The sequence below is a fragment of the Psammomys obesus genome, unplaced genomic scaffold, assembly GCF_907164565.1.
Source record: "Psammomys obesus unplaced genomic scaffold, mPsaObe1.curated_primary_1811, whole genome shotgun sequence".
Classification (NCBI taxonomy): Eukaryota; Metazoa; Chordata; class Mammalia; order Rodentia; family Muridae; genus Psammomys; species Psammomys obesus.
Window position 1 is genome coordinate 12,067,334 of NW_026596134.1, and position 18,670 is coordinate 12,086,003.

The 18,670-nt window shown below is 46.7% G+C and overlaps 1 protein-coding gene across 4 annotated transcripts in view; it reads left to right on the top strand.

Annotated features, from left to right (window-relative positions):
* Positions 1-18,670, top strand: part of Foxn3 (forkhead box N3) — a 350,908-nt gene that overhangs the window by 219,777 nt on the left and 112,461 nt on the right. For all 4 annotated transcript variants that reach the window (XM_055592711.1, XM_055592713.1, XM_055592714.1 and 1 more), the window contains one exon: positions 3,152-3,264. In XM_055592711.1, coding sequence (XP_055448686.1) covers positions 3,152-3,264 — 113 coding nt within the window. The remainder of the gene's footprint in view (positions 1-3,151; positions 3,265-18,670) is intronic.

Below are 18,670 nucleotides of genomic sequence, written 5' to 3' on the forward strand. Positions count from 1 at the left end.
TGTTTTGAATTCCTCAACAATCTAATGGCGCGTGACCTTCACAGTCATTTCCATTAAAAAGGTCTGCATTCTTGTCTTCAGGACAAGAATGAGATGCAGAGATTTCCATAAATGCCCTGACTCTCAAAACTGTAATCAAATTACACCCCTTCTGCAAGAGGCATTCAGCACAATTTTTCCTGGCCCTTGAAACTTGAGTGCTCTAGGCCCTGCACATTTCCATCTCAGAAGTTTCTAACTAAACCACATGAATTACCACATGAAACCAAAGAGAGGGCTCAAAAATGAAGGGCATTTCCAGCCTTTCCCACCACCCTGAACCCCAAGGTCTGTGCTTCCGTGTTTTACTCTAAAGCCATCAGAGGCTTTGACTGGGTACCTGTGGGTACGTACCCGAGAAGCACTGCATTTAGCTTTTCTTCTCTGCAATGCCTGCAGCTGTCAGTGGGAGATACACTGCATTTTAGTATCTTACTGTTTTTCAACCAGTGCCTATCTGGCGAGGAAAACAACAAAAATCCCCCCAAGCGAAAGAACCAGGAATCCTGGACCTCAGTGGAGTAAGGGCAGGAATCGCTTCTTAGGATCCAGAGCCTGAGATGGTTGTTAGCTACTTGTACTAACTAAGGCCTGGCAACAGGAACCTTCTAGAAGCTGGGTGGTTGTCAGTGGGCTTGCCTTCCTGCATAAAGAAGTTGCAGCGGCCTGGGCCTGATGTGTGGGGTGCACAGGAGGCAGATAGTGTAGAAAGGGGCTTATGCTACAATGTATTTGTTCAGCCAAGACCGCAGCACCACGGTCTTGTCAGTTGCAAGAACCCCTCCCATGTCACTGCTGGACCTAAAAAAAAAAAAAAAAAAAAACCAGATCGGGTTGAATGAAATGGGACATGTTTAGTCAGACATGTTCTCTTACTAAGATCTCTTACCTTTCACTTACTTCTTGGATACCTGCAGGCATGGCCACTGTGTTAGTGATTTCTGTAACACCGTCCCTGGGCCTGTCTCTCCCCCCAGTGCCGTGACTTGCACCATGACCTGTGCAGAGCCACTTAAGAATGGTTGCTTGGCCTCCCTCTCAGCAGCTGGATCACTTACTGGGGTGGGGGATAAATAGTATCACAACATGAATGGGATACTTGCCTTGGGATTGGCAGAACCACATTCCTGGCTTGTAGTTGTTTACCTGAGAAGGCTGCTTGGCCCCCTGATTGCTTTGTTGTGGGTGTTTTCAGGAGAAAGATTAAACTGCCCTTCCTTGAGAAGTCATTTTGATGAAAACAAAGGCTCCTGCTGCTGGGACCATCTCCTTGCAGAAGTGTTTCTTGGCCATGGCCTTCCTGTAGGCTTAGGCCACACTGTACTCTGATGCCCTGTCCCGGGCTCAGCTGGGAGCCAGCCCTCCCAGTGCTGAAGAGCTAACTTGCTTTGGTGCCTTCTTTTTCTTTAAAATGTAGTTTGGTAATTCATTGCCTTACCAGCTCTCTCCCCACACCTGCCCACTCCTTACTTCTTTAAAATGTTTTTCAAGACAAGGTTTCTCTGTGTAGCCATGGCTCTCCTGGACTGGCTTTGAGTTCTGGCCTCAAACTCACAGAGATCTGCTGGCCTCGGCTGGGATTACAGGCACGTGCCACCGAGCCCAGCTCTTTTGGCTTTCTTTAAGGTATGCCATGAAGATTTTTCTGTAGGAAGAGATAAAGGATACAGGGCCCGCTTTACCTGGAAAGTCAGGTCAAGCCCTGCAAACTATGCCAGACCTAAAAACGTGAACGTGAAAGGAAAGGCTGTGTAAGTCGATGACTTTAGGTCTTTAACTGCCCACATGATCAAGCCTTGCATGTATGTCTTCAGCATAGATGCTCTGGGACCCAGTAACTGGGGTGGTTCCAGGTGTGGCCATTGAACATGGCTTTGCAGGACTCTCAGGCTCCAGCACACCGGAAACAGTTCATTCTAGGTGTGCTGTTACTGAGGCATGAGAATTATTTTAGAGTGTGTCACGAATGCACAAAGCTTGTAAGGAAACTATTTGGCAACGTAACAAGTGAAATACAGGATAGAAAAATTGTTTCAAGATTTTTGCAGTGACTTAGCTTTCTTTAGTGTTCCTTCAATGTGGTGTCCTTGTACTTTTCTTTCCCGTGTTAGTTAAGAGGTTTTCTTGTCTGTTTTCCTAAATGTTGGCGTCACCACCAGGGAGAAGGAGGGAAAGGGAAAGAGAAAGAGGAGCATGGGGTAGGTGGGCGTGGGGCTAGGTGATTTAGTTTCTTTTCTTTCCAAACCTGTAAATATTTACAAATGACCTTTTCAAATGCTTTGGGTACACTGGCCCAGCTGAAAGAGGGCAATGTGAGCTGTTCCGTTTAAGGGCCACCCCCCTCCCACTTTTAAAGCAATATGCTGAGCTCAGATCAGTTGCCTTCAGCTAGCCCAAACGTGGCCTTAGGGAAAAGCTTCCTTCCCCCAGGGAACAGTTTAAGCCAATTTGCACTTTTACCACGTGACCTCTTCTAAAGATTCCTAGAGTCCTGGAGCAGATTGCTGTGAACGGAAGGACACCCCCCCTTCCTAAAAATAAAAAAAATATGTTGGATTCTGGCTTAGGTTTGCTATTGTTGCCTGGGCTTTTGTTTCTTAGGGGAAGGTAATTATAAATTCCATTCCAAGCATAAATGTTCTTTTGTGAGCTAGTTGGGGGGACGGGACACCAAAAACAAAGAGTGGATTACTTTTCCTTTTTTGTAAGATTGTGCCAGGATAATGTGGTTTAAACAGCTGGGATTTTTAGAACAGAAATGGAGCATTGAGGTTGTCTCAGCACTCTTAACGTGAACATCAGCCAAATTATAGATCTTTGGAAAAGGCTGTATATTCTTCCAAATTCATTCTGGAAAACAAGGGATTCTTGTTTTGGGGTAGTTCAGATACAAAAATTGTATTATTGTATCCACACAGTCTGGGAACAACATGGTCATCTTACCTATCCTACTTAGTGCAAAGAACAGCAACAAGCATTCAGTGGTGTCCCGACGTCAGAGGACAACATTTGAGTCTGGGAAACAGTTAACAAGTAAACAGGAAACTTTTGGGAGTACTGCAGAACACTCCGTACTGTATTAATACGTTTTCATTTTAATTTTTCTCTGCAGAGCATTGGGAAAGGGTCATTGTGGTGCATAGACCCAGAGTATAGACAAAATCTAATTCAGGCTTTGAAAAAGACACCTTACCACCCTCCTCCTACTCCTCAGGCTTATCAAAGGTAAGTAAATTGGACCGTCGGATTATTATTTTTTTTTTAACTTCTCCTGGAATTTTGTTATTTTAGCAGAAAACAATTTAGTAGGGCTGTATGAGCTTTAAAAAAAATAATTGCAGATAAATGAGAAAAAAAATTAAGTGTCATTAGGAGGCACATCCATTGATGTGGTTCCTGGGAGCCTTACCGCTTCTGCTGCTCCAAGGGTCTGCTGCCTCCAGAAGGCTTCCTGGTTGGTGAAACAGTGTCTTCCTGGGTAGAGACATTCACGGAGGAAAGGTGGCAGCCTCCAGATCTCCATGCATCACGATTTGTTGGGCCAAGAGCAGCAAGGTGAGCGGGTGATCCCATCTTCCCATGGCCTGACTGTGTAGACGCTGAAAGAGGGCTTGCTTGGTTGTTGTCATCCCGTTTCCATGTAGACGGGCGCCCGAGTGATGGGTTTGTTGTGGTTACTAAGTGTTTGCCTTGAGCACAGCAGCCGCTCGCCCTCCTCACACGTCTGTTTGTCGTGAGATGGAGGTCACAGCTTTGCAAATATATAGTGGGAGGGGGGTGTTAAGTAGATTGTCGCAGTTTGAAGAAGCATGTTAGTGCTTCAGAAGAGAGGGCCATACAGAACAAGGAACCAGATTTCAAAACGTGGAGTCTTAGCTACTCATGGTGCTTTGGTTTGTCATCAGCCCCTCCAAGAAAGTTTTTGAAAATGATTTTGCTTATTTATGTGTACGGGTGTTTTGTCTGCATCTATGCAGTTTATGCCTGCAGCACTTGTGTGCTTGGTGTCTGTGGAGGCCGGAAGAGGGCATCGCATCCTCTGGAACTGGAGTTATAGATGGTTGGTATGAGCCACTGCATGTCTGTGCTGGAAACTGAACCTAGGTCCTCTGGAAGAGGAGCCGGTGCTCTTAGTCACTGAGCCATCTTTCTACTGAGTCCCCTACCAAGAAATTCTAGAAGACATGTAGCAATGTTTCTTTTGTAACTCCCCAGTTAGAAAAATTGCCCCTGGACTAGACATTCATGTTAATTGGGAATGGCCTGATGTCAGAAGCCTAGGGAATTTTACAGTCCACTTGCAGATTTTTCTGTTCTGATGTTTGTTCTGCAGGAGGGCACACAGAGTGAGCCTCTGACGTGGCATTAATGAAGTTCTTATGCATTCCATCACAGGCCCTAGACAATCAGTCTCCGGCAAGAGACGGGAGAAGCAGCTGGGCTCTATGAGAGGACTGCTGTATGTCTGCCTTTGCTAGGCGATTAGCTTGATGGTAGCCATAGCAACTGGAGTGTCTCCATGGTAACGCGTAGCCGAGACAGGTGCACTTGCATCACAAGGCTGTTTGTTGCCTGGCAAAAGGACAGGCCATTAGTACTTAGATATACGCTGTTGCCTTAGAAACAAATAACCCTACATAGCAACTCCAGTTGGTTCACAAGGGTATTTTTGGGGGGCTGGGGGGAACCAAGGTTGTAGCCGCTTTTGTCTGTGTTCATAAAAATCAGTGGAAGCATACTTTATTTGAAATGACAACTTGAGGTCATATAGCTGTAGGAGGAAAAAGAATGGGATTTTCTAGAGCAGCCTAGCCTACATTGTAGAAATGTCCAGAAGGACAGAGCCATATGCTCGGCTTTCTCCTTGTGGCTGTAGCCACTCCTGAACTGGAAACTGGGATTGGAGTAGGGTTGGTGGGGAGCCTGGCACTAGTTACCGAACTATTCCCCATAGTCACAGTTTCTAAACCCTGCCCCGCCTGTTTCTCTAGTTTCTACCCTAGAAGTACGTCACGCCCATTTGCTTCTAGCAAGTTAAAAATGTAGGTGTTATTCACTGGGTCATGTCTTTGGTTCGCTTAGGCCAGTGTCTTGTTGCCAAATGTGACCCCAAGGGAAGCACTCTAATTGTTTAATAATTTGAAGGATTCTAACCATGCTCTGGGGGTTGCAAGTGGAACCTACCCAGGCCAGAGGTATTGTGAGCTGGCTGAAGCCTAATGACTTCTCTTGAGTTTTAATATGGGCATAAAAATGCAGATGAAGCAGAGCTTTTATAGCAAAGAATAATTTCCAGATGACCACTTGAGATCCTGTTCTGTCGCTTGTAGTTAAGTGGGGGGTGGGGGGCCACAGTGGACTCCACATCAGTTACCCACGCAGGTGCTTAGATCTCAAGTCCATCAAGGTCACTGGATTCGGAGTGAGGTGACAGGTGACATTCCAGCCAGTCGCTTCCACGATTCGAATCCGGGGAGCACTTCTCCATGCCTTTGTGTGAGAAATGAGACTGAGGCTGCTGCAGGCCTGGTAAGGAGTTTCTGTGTGCCCGGCCCCTTGTTGATGTAATTCTGGGAAGGTTGCAGTGGAAGAACCGGTCATGAGAAGATACCAAAATGCTGAAGCAACCTGATCTGGCCCGGTCCACTGTGACTCAGGGGATCATGCTCAGGCCCCGTGTGGATTCTCTGTGAAGGGCACCTGGGAAGGGTTTGGCTTCTGTGGAGCTGGTCCTCGGCATGCCAAAGAAGATGGTGATTATACAAGACGGGCAGCTATTGCTGTCCCTCGCAGGTGTGCTTGGCAGAGCGCTGTACTGAGCTGCAGGTGGCTGGAAGCTCTGTGAGGAAATAAAATAAGACACCTGAAAACACTGCCCCAAGCCTGGTGTGCGTCCAGGTATAACGCTAAACACTGCATGCTGTTGACTTTTACCTGTTTTCCAAGATTTTGTGAGACTCTTCTCTACACCTGCTTTTTTTTTTGATACTAAATATGTTTTTAAATAAAATTTGAAGAGATAGGTGACACAGCCCTTGTAATAATTTACACAGGTCACCATGACAAGGTACCACAAACTTGAGTGAGCGGATTGCCTCACAGCTCTACTTGCCTCGAGCCCACGGGTTAGCAGGGCCGGTTTCTTCTGGAGTTGTTGGGGAGGATCTGGCCAGCCTCTCCCCCGGTTCTTTTGGCTGGCTGTGGTATTCCTCGGCTTATATTTTACAGCCACAGGGGCCTGGGACCACTAGGACTTCTATGCAGGTATTTTAGAACGATAGAGTTCAACACTTAGCCTTCTGGAGAAGCAGGAAGTACGGATGTGTTGAAAATGGGAGTTTCAGGACACTGGAACCATCCTGAAATTGCTCCTGTGAGCCAGCTGGGACTATTGAAACAACAGACTAAGTGATGTTACTGCATTAGAAACGAAATACAGAGCAAGTGTCTGTGAGCTCCGACTGAGAGAAGTGAATGAGGTAAATTTTCCATACAAAAGAATCCCATGTAATTGATGAGAATGGTTCTTCCCCAAGGACTTCTTGCAAAAGCTGGACTATGGAGGAGTGGTCCTAAAGGACTCTCTTAGTTTGGGTTTCTGTTGCTGTGATGAAAACACCATGACCAGAAAGCAAATTCAGGAGGAAAAGGTTTATTCAGCTTACATTTCCTGATTGTAGTCCATCATTGGAGGAAGTCAGGACAGGAACTCAGCCAGGGCTGGAACCTGGAGGCAGGAGCTGATGCGGAGGCCTTGGAAGGGTGCTGCTTACTGGCTTGCTTTACATGGCTTGCTCAGCCTGCTTACTTAAAAAAAAAAGCAGGACCACCAGCCCAGGGATGGCCCCACCCACCATGGGCTGGGTCCTCCCCCATTGATCACTAATTGAGCAAATGCCTTACGGTTGAGGCGTTTCCTCAATTGAGGCTTCTTTCTCTCTGATGACTCCAGCTTCTTCGTCAAGTTGCCACACAAAACCAGCCAGTACAAGGATGTTTATAGTGAGCAAACTTGACAAACGCTGCTTGTCCATCAAGGCTCCTCTCGATTGATCAATCTGGGGCTGGAGAGATGGCTCAGCGGGTTATGAGCACCGGCTGCTCTTCCAGAGGACTCAGGTTCAATTCCCAGCAACCACGTGGCAGCTCCACAGATATACATGCAGGCAAAACCTGTATACATAAAATGAAGATAAGCAATTTTTTAAGCCCCGCCTCTGTGGTGGGAAGGTGAAAATAAGCAATGTCATGTCATGTAGTCAGTCTCCTACCTCAGGTAAATAATGCCAAAGGAGCAAAAAATTATTTTGGCCCACAATTTCCATGCATAGCCCTTTGGCTCCATCAGTTTAGGGAAGCAGCAGCCCGTAGATAGATTGTGGCAGGAGGACATGATGGTTGGGAGCTGCTTACCTCATGGCCATAAGGCAGCTGAGTTGCAACATTCCATTCCACATTACCCCCATTACCTAACTTGTAGTACCTCCCCCCATTATTTCCCAGCCACAAGCTAGTGACTGACCCTGCAGCATGTGGGTCTTCGGGGTGGAGGGGCCTTGTAAGTTGTTCCAAGCCTAGTGGTTGTCTTCCTGCTGAAATCCATAAGCTTGTTTTAATCATAGAGGGGGAGTGCAGGGGGGGGGACTCAAAACAGTGGCCTTGTCCTCCTCAAGGTTCATCTCCAGCACACTGAGTTGGCACCCCTCATGGCTGCTGATGTCCTCAGAAACGAGGAATGTCTAAGATACTCGTTCAGATGGGAGCAGGCCGGGGAGATGCGGTGACTGCATAGGAAACAAGATCCTAGGACAGAAAGGGACCTTAGACAGGAAAAGGCGAATCCCACTAACCTGTGCCTTTAGCCGAAAGTAACGTGCTCACGTTGATTTCTTAGTTCTGACAAGCGTGTCATAGTGAAGTAGGATGTTAACAAGACAAGAAACTGAAGTGGGGGGGGGGAGCATGGAAACGCCCCGATCTGTTGTAACAAAACAAAAAACCAGCTCCCCAAACACAGGCTAGTTGAGTTTGCTGGTTGTATTGGGTTTACACCCAAATCATTCTTGCTGTGATGTCAACTGTCCTGGACTGACTGAACAGTTGGCTGATGGCTTCTCTGTCATTGTCACAGTATCGCTGAAGAGCTGACAATCAGGCCTTCTTCCTTCCTTCCACTCTTTGTAGGATCTGCTGAGCCACAAGAAGGGCTTCACGGTCATTTAGCAAGCACAGTTCCTGGCCCCTTCTCACTGTGAAGTGGTGCTCAGCTGTGCTTTGTAGAGTCCCCATGGCTGAGTCCAGGGCCCGAGGCCAAACGAGCTTGCATAAGGACTCCGCACCTTTGCCAAGGGTGCAAGCGTGGGCTTCAGAGGAGGGAGGGCTGCTATTTTTGATATCTTGTCTTTTCTTCTGGAAAGCATGGTGGGCTGATTTCATATTTATCGAGTTGGGTATGACCGCCTTCCTAGCTGGGGCCTTTCTCATGAGGGTGGGCATGCTTTCTGTAGATGCTGCTAGAGCACCTTCTGACGTTTGCTCTCTTCTGATCTGTGTTCCTGTCAACTTTAGTTACGTTCATTTATGTTGTGTGTATGCTTGCATGCATGTGGGGGGTCAGAGGACAACTTCTGAGAGTTCCTTCCTTCTGCCAGATGGCTCCCAGGAATAGAACTCAGGTCCTCAGGTGTGGTGACCGCTACCTGCCGAGCCATCTTGCCAGCTTCTCATCAGCCTTTAAATGAAATTCCCAGGCTTATTTTATTTTATTTTATTTTATTTATTTTGCCTTTCTTCATGTCATGTTAAGTTAAAAGATAGTTCCCTAGCGGGTGGACTAAGCTTCTGTCTATTGGGGCCCTTATCTGGTGGCGTTTAAATGTTGTGTTACGAAACTGATGGCCCCGAAACTGTTGACACGGTTACCACAGTGCTTGTGACAGCAGATAGTTGTAGCAAGTTGTATGTGTGGCTCTGCTGTCATGTTTTTATTGGTGGAGGCATTAATCCAAAGTCAGCCTGCAAGAAAATATCATGATCCTTCCTCAGCAGACGAGGGCGGGTTGGGTGGTTCTGCGGTTTATCAGGCCTCCCTCACGCTCAGTTCTTACAGAACAGGAGCCTTCGAGCTCGAGCACCCTTAGGAAGCTTGGTAGGTTTTCCGGTGGATGCATAGAAACCCCTGCATTCCAGCAGCTCGGGTTACTGTGACAGGTTGGTCTGGTCTTATGTGGGTTCTAAGCGGTCAGAAACTTGAATTGAGGTGCTCTGAGAAATGATGGCACCGTATCTTCTTATGATTTGTTTTAATGTGGTGTTTAGAAATCACTTCAAGAAATGGTCATTCTCACTTTTAAAAAATGTAGTAAAGAAAACCGCAGACATGCTCTTCACGTTCTCTGTCTCTGTCTCTCTTCTCTCTTATCTCTCTGCTGGTCTTCCTCTCTGTCTCCATAGCAATTTAATTTAGTTTTAGTGGCCTCGTCCAAGCATTTGGCCTTTCTGATATTAAGGTTCTTCGTGAAAATGGTTGAGTTTTAATGTTAAGTCCGCAGAGTTTTGGTGGCTCCTTCCTGTGACTGTAGCTCTTTAAATAGACTAATCCTGCTAAGCAGGTGGTCATTGGATAGCCACCTCAGGGCTCATCCATCTGTTTGCTTTGACCAAGCCCTGAGAGAGCCCACAAGGTGGATAGGATAGCTTTGGCTGCAAAGGTAAGACTGGTAGGGGCCCCTCGGGGGGGGAAAAGCCTGCTGAGGAGGAAGAAAGCTATTGAGGTACCTGGGAAACTTATCCTTTTAGACAATTAAGAGATCAGTAAATCTTAAAATGTTAAGCTTGTTAACAGAACAGTGCTAATTCCTCCACTCAAAATGCTGAATTTGCACACAGCAAAAAGAGCTTACTCATTGCTTGGATAGCATGATACAACACACACACACACACACACACACACACACACACACGCACACACACACGCACAATCTTTCATTCTAATTTTTTAACATATTGTGTGGTAGAAGGACTACAAAGCCACAGCGAAACCAGTCTTAACTTGCATTGAAGGAGATTAATTGTTAGATCACCGTGTCCTTCTGTGTTTTAATTTGGTCAAGTCTAAAAGAACACGAGAAGACTTAGGTCGGTGGCACCAGCATCACAATTCTACTTCATGGTAAGCAACATATCTGATGGAAACCATAAATAGTTCTCTGATAAAGGGCGAGGCATTACATACTTGGAAAGTCATGTCTAAGTTGGTGCGTTTTTCTCCAGTCATTTTAAAAGGAGAAGTAAAAAAAAAAAAATTGCAGTCAGTGCAAAGTCTCACTGTGCTAAATTGCTAGGTTAGTGTGCTAAGTGAACGTAGGAAAACAGGTCTGGGGTTGGACTGCCGAGTTCTCTATGCTCCCACTTCTAGATGTGCGTCTCATCCTGTCAGAAAAACTGGAGAGGGTGGGTAATGGAAAGCATTTCTATATAGGACCACTGTCTTATTTGTAAGCGTTATGCTGCCCAGTATGAGCTTTCAAATCCATTAGTCGACTATAATTTTATTTTCATATCAAATCACATTATCTATTGACTTCCATTATGTTTTGTGAGTTGGTCTCATAGAATATTTTTGACCTCAGCGTTTTGCCTCGGGAATGCTGCGGCGTTGTACATTTGATTCTCATTCAGTGCCGCATCATTCTATTCACTTGGAAAACAGCCCGTGTTATCTTGGAGCGGTTAGATTCTAGGTGGATCTCATGAACACTGGGCCCATTCATGGCGTCTCATTCCGTGTTCAGACTTGGAAGTCAAATGGTGCAAGCAGCGTGGCTGAGGATGTCTGTTTTACTCAGGTACTGAATAAAATTCCTGGCCCAGAAAGCTGAGCTGGTTAGAGTGACTTTTTCTTCCGTGGTCATGAGGTACCTGCAGTGCCTGCTTCCTATTTAGAGCATAAGTGTTAGGAGTCTGCTAAGTTTCTGTCACCCTAACTCCTGAGCCAGGGAAAACAAGATCAGTGTGCTTTTGATGCCTCCTGAGAAGAAAGCTGAGGTGTGGATGGGGCCCAGAGGGGGGCTGGAGTCTTTTCATATTGGCTTAGAGTCTATTTGCTCCTCCAGTCAGCCCAGCTGAGGGCCTGGCAGCTCTCAGATCTGAGCACCTGAGGCTTTTCAAGTAGGGAGGAGATGACTACAGATGGGGCTGGCGTGCACGGAGCTGCTGTCAGACCTTTCACTTTCCAAGAAGGGGAAGAAGTGGATCTGGGCTAGAAATAAGGAACAACTCGAAGAGGAAAATTGCACGAAAACAAAGAATGTATAATACGAAGAAAGCCAGCATTTTCTTTGTTTTTGCAATAGTGGAAAATGACAAATGACTTCTTCACCAATAGAAAAACAAACAGCTGCAAACCACCGCCACACCCAAGCCTCCAGCTTTCTCCAACTTCTGGTTCTGTCCACCATTCAGGAGGTTAATAGATTTTTAAAAAGAGGATGAAGGCTGCTGAGATGGTTTGGCCAGTGAGTCCCTTGCTGTGCAAGCGCGACCCAGACTCAATCACCAGAACCCACGTAAACGTGGAAGGAGAGGCCCCATTTCGAAAGTGGGCCCCTTCTCTCTGTACGTGTGGCACACACAACCACACACACAATAATAAAAAGAAAATGTATACCTCGGGGCCAGGGAGATAGCTCATGTGGGTAAAGTGGTCTCTGTGCAAGTGTGAGCAACCTGGATTCCGTTCCCCCATGACCCGTGTGAGAAGAAATGTGTAGTGTCACGAATCTGGAATTCTCACACTAGGGAGGAAGAGCCTAGGATATCTGGAACCCTCAGGCCATGCCAAATCAGTGAGCTCCAGACTCGCGGAGACCCTGTCTCAATGAAGTGGAGAGCAATGGAGGAGGCATGATGTCAGTTTTAGTGCCCCTCACTCATATATCTGAGACAGATAGACACACGCACGCACACATGCACACAGAGTTTAAATAGTTGGGACAGTAGAATCCATGGTTCCTGAGGGATTTAGAAGAATGTGTTCACTGTGTGTGGCAATGGATTGTGCCAGTCAGGATGTCGGTGAGGTGTGGACAGTGGTCTTAATGCATGGTAAGTGTCCGTGGACCATCCATTCCACCACTACCGTCAAAGGCCGCTCCAGGAGGCCTCTGTCCTCATGGGAGGGGTCCTTTGAAATAGCAGGAAAGCACCGTCACTGGCCAAGAGAGCCTCTGTGACAGCCAAAAAGCTGTCAGAACAGGGGAAGACAGCAGACACCTGCACCAGCAGTGAACAGGGATTTGGATCCAAGAGGCAGAGGTTACAGACGGAGAGATCTGGGCTCAAATTTAGAAGACTGATCTTATTGGAACAGCTGGGAGAATGGTTGGGGTGAAGCATGGATGATGGACAGAAGGGGTGAGGTGACCCTGGTGGGCGCTGGAGAGAGCCGTTTAGCTGCCTGGGTCATCCCAAAGGGCTTCCAGGCTGAGATCTCGGATCCAGTGAGCTGCCAGTGAGGGGCAGTAGGCCAGAGTGTACTTATTTGGCATGATGGTTACACAATGTTTCCAGCTCCCCAGGCCTACTGGAGGTTTTCTCCCAGCAGCCAGTCTAGCTAAATAACCTGGCTATTCTTTGTCCCGTGTCATCCAGTTCTTTGATTCCCGCCCTGCAATTACCTCCCTTGTTTTAGTGACACTTGCTTCCGTGTGAATAAGATTATCTCTGCAGTGTTTTGCTAAGCAGAAGATCGTTTCCAAAAGCTGTCCATCAAATAATCCAGACCCTCCCCCCACCCCATTGTTTATCCAGTGAATTAATGAGAGCACCACCTACCCTTTGTAGAAATCTTCTTGAAGGAGCCAGACTGGTATCCTTGTCCTGTAGGACCTTGTGGTTTTTGTCTGGAGTCTCTGATCACATTCTTCAGCCTTTGGTTGGCTTTTCATACACCAGGTCCTGCTTGTATTATCAGGTTATCATCGAGACTCTGAATCATCAGGAATTCCAAAGTCCTTGCTAACTGGGGGTGATTTTCTTGTCGTCTGGAGAGAACATCCATAAGCTACCAGACATGTTTTCTAATCTTATCTTTTTCTTGAGAACATGTTGCTAATCAGAGGAGGCCAGGCTGAGACATGTTCCGTGTGTTTACTTTTACATGGAAAGTTCTGGTGCAGGCCTGCTCACCAGCTGCTCTTCCCACCCCGTGCCTCTGAGGAACTGCGTGCCCCCTCCCCATGCAGTGCTCTGGAAGGGTGAAGGTGAACAGGAGAAAACAGTCAGAGGGAAAGGAAAGCCCTCCATGCTTTGTAGCTACTACCTCCTCTTTTTCTCTGCCTTTGTCTTCCTTCTACCCCCCACCCCCCACACCATTCTCTTCTCTTTTTCCCCTCTTCCCTTTCCAATTGTGAGGCCCTTGAGCAAAATGAAATTGTTTTTAATTACAGGGGAAGCAGCATTTCTTGTCTGTTTTTTCTCTAAGCTAAAGGCATCCCCCACCTATCTTTCTTTAACACCTTTGGAGAAACTGAGGCACATAGAGAGATGTCATCGCTCTTCCTTTTACAGCAAAGCCGGAGGGAGAATGTGCTGGCCTGGCCTCAGCAAGTCTGTCTCACCCACTGTCCCCACGGCCAGCCTCATCTCCACCTGCACTTGCCGTGGAGGAGACCTAAATTGCCCTGCAGATGAATGCAGCAGCTGGGCCATCCTCAGGAGGAAGAAGCCAGCTGGAAAGGAACACAGGAGCAGAAAAATGAAAATGACCTAAAGATATGCACCCCCCTTGTAGTCACAGCAGGGCTCCGTCTTGGGCCTCTATGCAGTCAACGTGGTGCCCTTAGCTGAGTGATGGAGCAGGACATAAGAACCACACATCTGCCCTGCTGCAGACTAGCACAGCAGGCCTTACCAGCCTCCCTCCAGCTTCTGTATACTCACCTGGTCCACAGCCAGTGTCAAGTCTCCAAAAATGACTTTTGCTTGGTCGCTCCCTCAGTGAGAGAATATGAGCTAATTACCCAGACTGTCAGAACCTCCGTCTTGTTGTGGTTTAAAACCACCTGTCTCAGATGAAGACTTTGGGATACTACATTAGGTAAAATGTGTCCAACACTTAGCTCTTGAGTCTGGTCCTCGAGGAGTGACATCATTTCTCTTTTCTCAATAACCACATCTTCTGTTTTATCTCCACTACATGTTGGTTGGTTTTGTGTCACCAAGTGGCTTTTTATACTTTATAATCTGCTCTCTCTGCTGGATTTAAGATCCGTGGAAACCAGGATCCATTGTGAGCACTCTCTGTCTTCACTTGGTCCTTTAAGGAATGGTTTACCTAGGTTTCTTTGGGAGATGTTCACTGGTGAGTGGTTGCCCTTACAGCGACCAGCACACATTATGAGACTAGCTCAAGAATATTTTCAGCCCCAAGTTCAAAAGAATTGGAGGGAAACAAGGAGCTGGGTTCTGTGTCTCTTTCCTCTGAGGTACTTCTGCCTCTCATCACTTCCACAGCTGCCTGTGCAGTTCTGCTGTGTCTTGTGGGTGTGGTAAGCTTGACTCTTGGAATACTGCCATTCCTGACACCTAGGAGACCTGTCATGCTGCCTCCGAATGGGAGGGTTCTTATTTCCAGGCTCTTGACCCCAAGCTAGCAGATACTGTCAGAAGCTAGGATTCTGCAGGCGCCATAAGAGCAACAAATGTGCACTAGGTGCCTCAGGCCTGGGATAGCCCAGCTCTCCTGTGCCTTTGCTAAGAGGCTTCCCTCTAAGGCCTGCTGTGAAGCTGACAGGCGCTTGAAAGGTAAGGCCTGGAGCCCCCGCCCCTGGCCCCTTATCATAGTGGGAAAAGCTTCCAACCTAGGCTGGCCAAACAGCCAATTGTGCTCTTTCTGTGGCAGACCCTAATCCTGCTTATGTCTCTCGCCAGTAACTCATTAGCTTTCCCCCCTCCATGCTTTTCCCCTTTGATGAGAACAAAGCTGACTCCTCCCTGCTCTTAGTCTTACTTTTCCTTCCCAGGCCATTGCCCTGCGACTCTTCATCCCTTAGCAAGAAAGCCCTTGGTCTTCCCTACTTGCCAACAGAGGGAGCACTTCCTGCTCAACGTTTCAGCCTCCGAAACTTCCATGCCCCTGGTGCTGCAGCTCCTGGATTCTGCTGCTGCTGATGTGTGTGTGTCTGTGTGTGTGATCATCTTGAGTACGAAGAACCCTCACTCAGCAGCAGCACCCCAGCTCTTGAAAGGAAGGAACAGTTGCACATACCGCACGTTAATGCCTATGGAATTTCATTCTTAAAACCCTTTGAAGTCCCTCCTTCTGACACCGCCCCTCTTGCACTCAGCTCTTAGATGTGGTGTGCTGTGTCACCGGGGTTGCCGAAGTCAAAGTTGCAGGAAAATCATCTGAATTTTTCTAATACAACTCTTTGATGTTGAGTAAAACAAAAATCTCTTTCTGCCCAATGCCCTAGACTTCTGAAAGATGAGCCATGGACTCATCTTTACCAAGCTCTTGTAGCTTGGTAAGGATTTCAAGTTGATTTCCTCCTCTCTTTTAAACCAAACTGTCTTGCATGTGCGGTGACAGGCACACAGCTAAGCGTTGGCTAAGCACCTAATATGTGACAGGCCCATCCTAATTCACCCAGGAATCCAGTGAGCTAGACTTCATGCTCTTTTCCGTTTGGAAGGTCAAAGGGACAGGTTGGGCATGTGCTGCACACTGCTGAGTTAGGACCAAGCCAGCTTGATTGCACCTTTTTCTCATCCCGCTGCAGTTTGCCACCTCCCGGTCACTGTCTTTTATGGCAGCATTGTCCAGTGCCTAAGAGTTGATGGAGGAATAGCATCCAAGATGGTTAATATTATTAGCCGGATGGGGTCCTGGAATCACCTAGGTGACCAGCCTCCTGGCCTGTCCAAGGTGTATCCTAGAAATCAGGTTAACTGAGGTGAGAGTACCTCCGCCTCCCAAAGTGGCCATCAGCTGTTCAGGGCAAGGGGGAGGGGCCTGGTGGATGTGCTTTCATGCCAGAAAGGCTTCCAGTGTAGAAAAGATAGAAAAGTAGATGTGCAGTTGGGACAGATCATACAGTATTTTCTCAAAATGATGATTTCGGTTTTATGATTTGAGAGTTATTTATACTAACTTCAGTAAGAGAAAGGAGTTGCAGCTCACTGCATCCAAGGGTTTCCTTGTCCTTGAACACCAGCCACCATTGAAATCCAGCTTGTTTTCTTCATTCTGGGGAATAAATGTTCATAATTTCTTCTTAAAATTGTATTTATATGAAAACTGATGAGGGCTAACCATCTTTTGAATTTGAATATATTTTCTTTTATAATCATTGTGGGCAAAGGAATGTATTTTACCATTCATCAAGAAGAAAGTGTCTCTAAGCATGAGCCTGAATCTCTGGTAGTGCTTGTGCACACACACACACACACACACACACACACACACACACACACACGTAATTTGCATCCTCTATTTCACCTGCAAGTGATAAAGGGACTGAGACCCAGCTGTGTTTTTAAGGAGCAGCAGTGAATGTAGTTGTAAAACTACGTGGCTGACGGGTTCATGTGTGTTGGGTTGTAACTGTTGGAACGGGCCTTGAGGTTGGAGGTTTGCCACGGCAAGAGGCAGGTTCTCAGAGGCGATGCTCTGTACGGGTCATTTTGAGATCCATACGCCACATCACACCAGTTACCTGGGGCACAAAATGAAACAGGGTTGAGACTGTTTTCAGTTGCCTCAACAGAAGTGTTGCTAACGAGAGAATTATCTGAAATTACCATGTCAGACCACAAGGCCCCTTCACAGTTAATCTTGGATTTTTGTTGTTGTTCCTCCCAGGTTTTTGGTTTTTTTTAAAGTAAATTTGACAAATCCTAACCTTCTACAGCCCAACCTTCTAATGTAAGTGTGCATTGTAAAATGACTCTCACAATCAAGCTAGTTTCTATCATCTCACAGTCTCTCTCTCTCTCTCTCTCTCTCTCTCTCTCTGTGTGTGTGTGTGTGTGTGTGTGTGTAGAGCACTTAAGACCCACACATTTGACAGACTTCAAGTGTATGAATATTATTAGCTGCAGGCACCATGCTGCATGCGAGATCTTAACCCTCTCGTCATAACCCCAAGTCTGTGCCCTGTGACCGTTTTCTCCTGCCTGCTTTTGGTAGTCTCTCCAAACAGTCAATGGCTCTTCCCCTGGCACGCACTTCTGGACACTTTGGGTATGTGTCCTAAGTCTTCAGAGTATTTTTACTTGATCTGGTCCTCTCCGTCTTATTTTGTTCTGAATAGAAATTAATTCTTTGGAGGAACTGGATCCGCTTTTCAGCTGTAGCTAGGAGTAGGTGCCATCTTTTGGTAACCTGTAGTTCCTACACTAGTCAATTCTTAGTTCTGTTGCATTGCAAAGGAAAAACCCGTGTTAAGGATTTCCACCCCACATCATAGACTATCGGAGTTGAAAGGGCCTTACGGTCCAGTGGTAGAGTTCCCCAAATGGCTCAAGGGAACCACGTTTGGTAGACATTGGTACTTTTGGTATTATGTAAATTTTTTTTCATGCTCCAAAATTTGGGGGAGTGAACTCCCAGTCACATTAAAGAGTTTCCAGTTTTTATGAAACTGTAACCTGATGACACACATTCTAAGCACATTCTAAGGGACACCAATTTGGAGGTCAGAAATACCTAAAAGAGTGTCTCCTTCGTGGTTGGCCCCTCCGCGGTGGCGGTGGAATCAGGTTAGTGACTGAAGTAGTGGAGTCAGTAGAAGACTCGAGAGTGACTGCCCACAGCATGGCAAGTGTTCTGTGCAGCTCAAGTTTCAGCTAAATCTGTGCTTATGCGAAGCCAGTCACAACGAAACACCTATTTCTTCTTACTACAGACCTTTTCTGTAGAACACCCAGTCTAATTCACTTCCTCTTTACAAGTGAAAACACTTGAGTCTCCCTGTGGGGGTTATGATCACGTGCAGAGGTTAGTGACAGAACCTGCGCTTTTATCTTCCCTCACCCACAGCAGCACACTCGCTAACTACACCTAACACCTTGTTACTAAAACATCAGTGCTGGTGCAGACAACCCAGATGTCGTCCACAGGTAGTTAAGTAAGCAGACGGTACCCAGGGACGTACTAGTTAGCCTTAAAAAGGAGCAGAGTTCTGCCGTGGTGCCACACGGACCAGCCACGAGGACAGTATGTTGAACTGTATAAGTAAGCCAGCAGAAAGCTCCTGTGTGATTTTCTGTTTGGGATGATAAAAGAGCTAGAGGATATATATATATATACCCTCCCTGGAAAAGGCACAGAAGAAGAATAAAAAGGCACAGACTTTTTTTTTGGGGGGGGTGGAGAGCACATTTTATTTTTCATTTTAGCATCCAGTCTCTCCTTTGGTTTAGCACTTTTGGGGTACAGGTAAATAAGACAAGTTCCTTCCTCCTCAGAGCCCCAGGGAAGCACAGGGGCAAGGGTAGTCTTAAGGCTGGAATCCTTTGCCCACTCTGCCAAGCTGAGCCATAGTGTCTCCTGGGCTAACAGTCCTGACTTGCAACCGTTTGTGTCATGCTTTTCCTCTTAGCTTCACTCCATCATTCAGTTGATAGT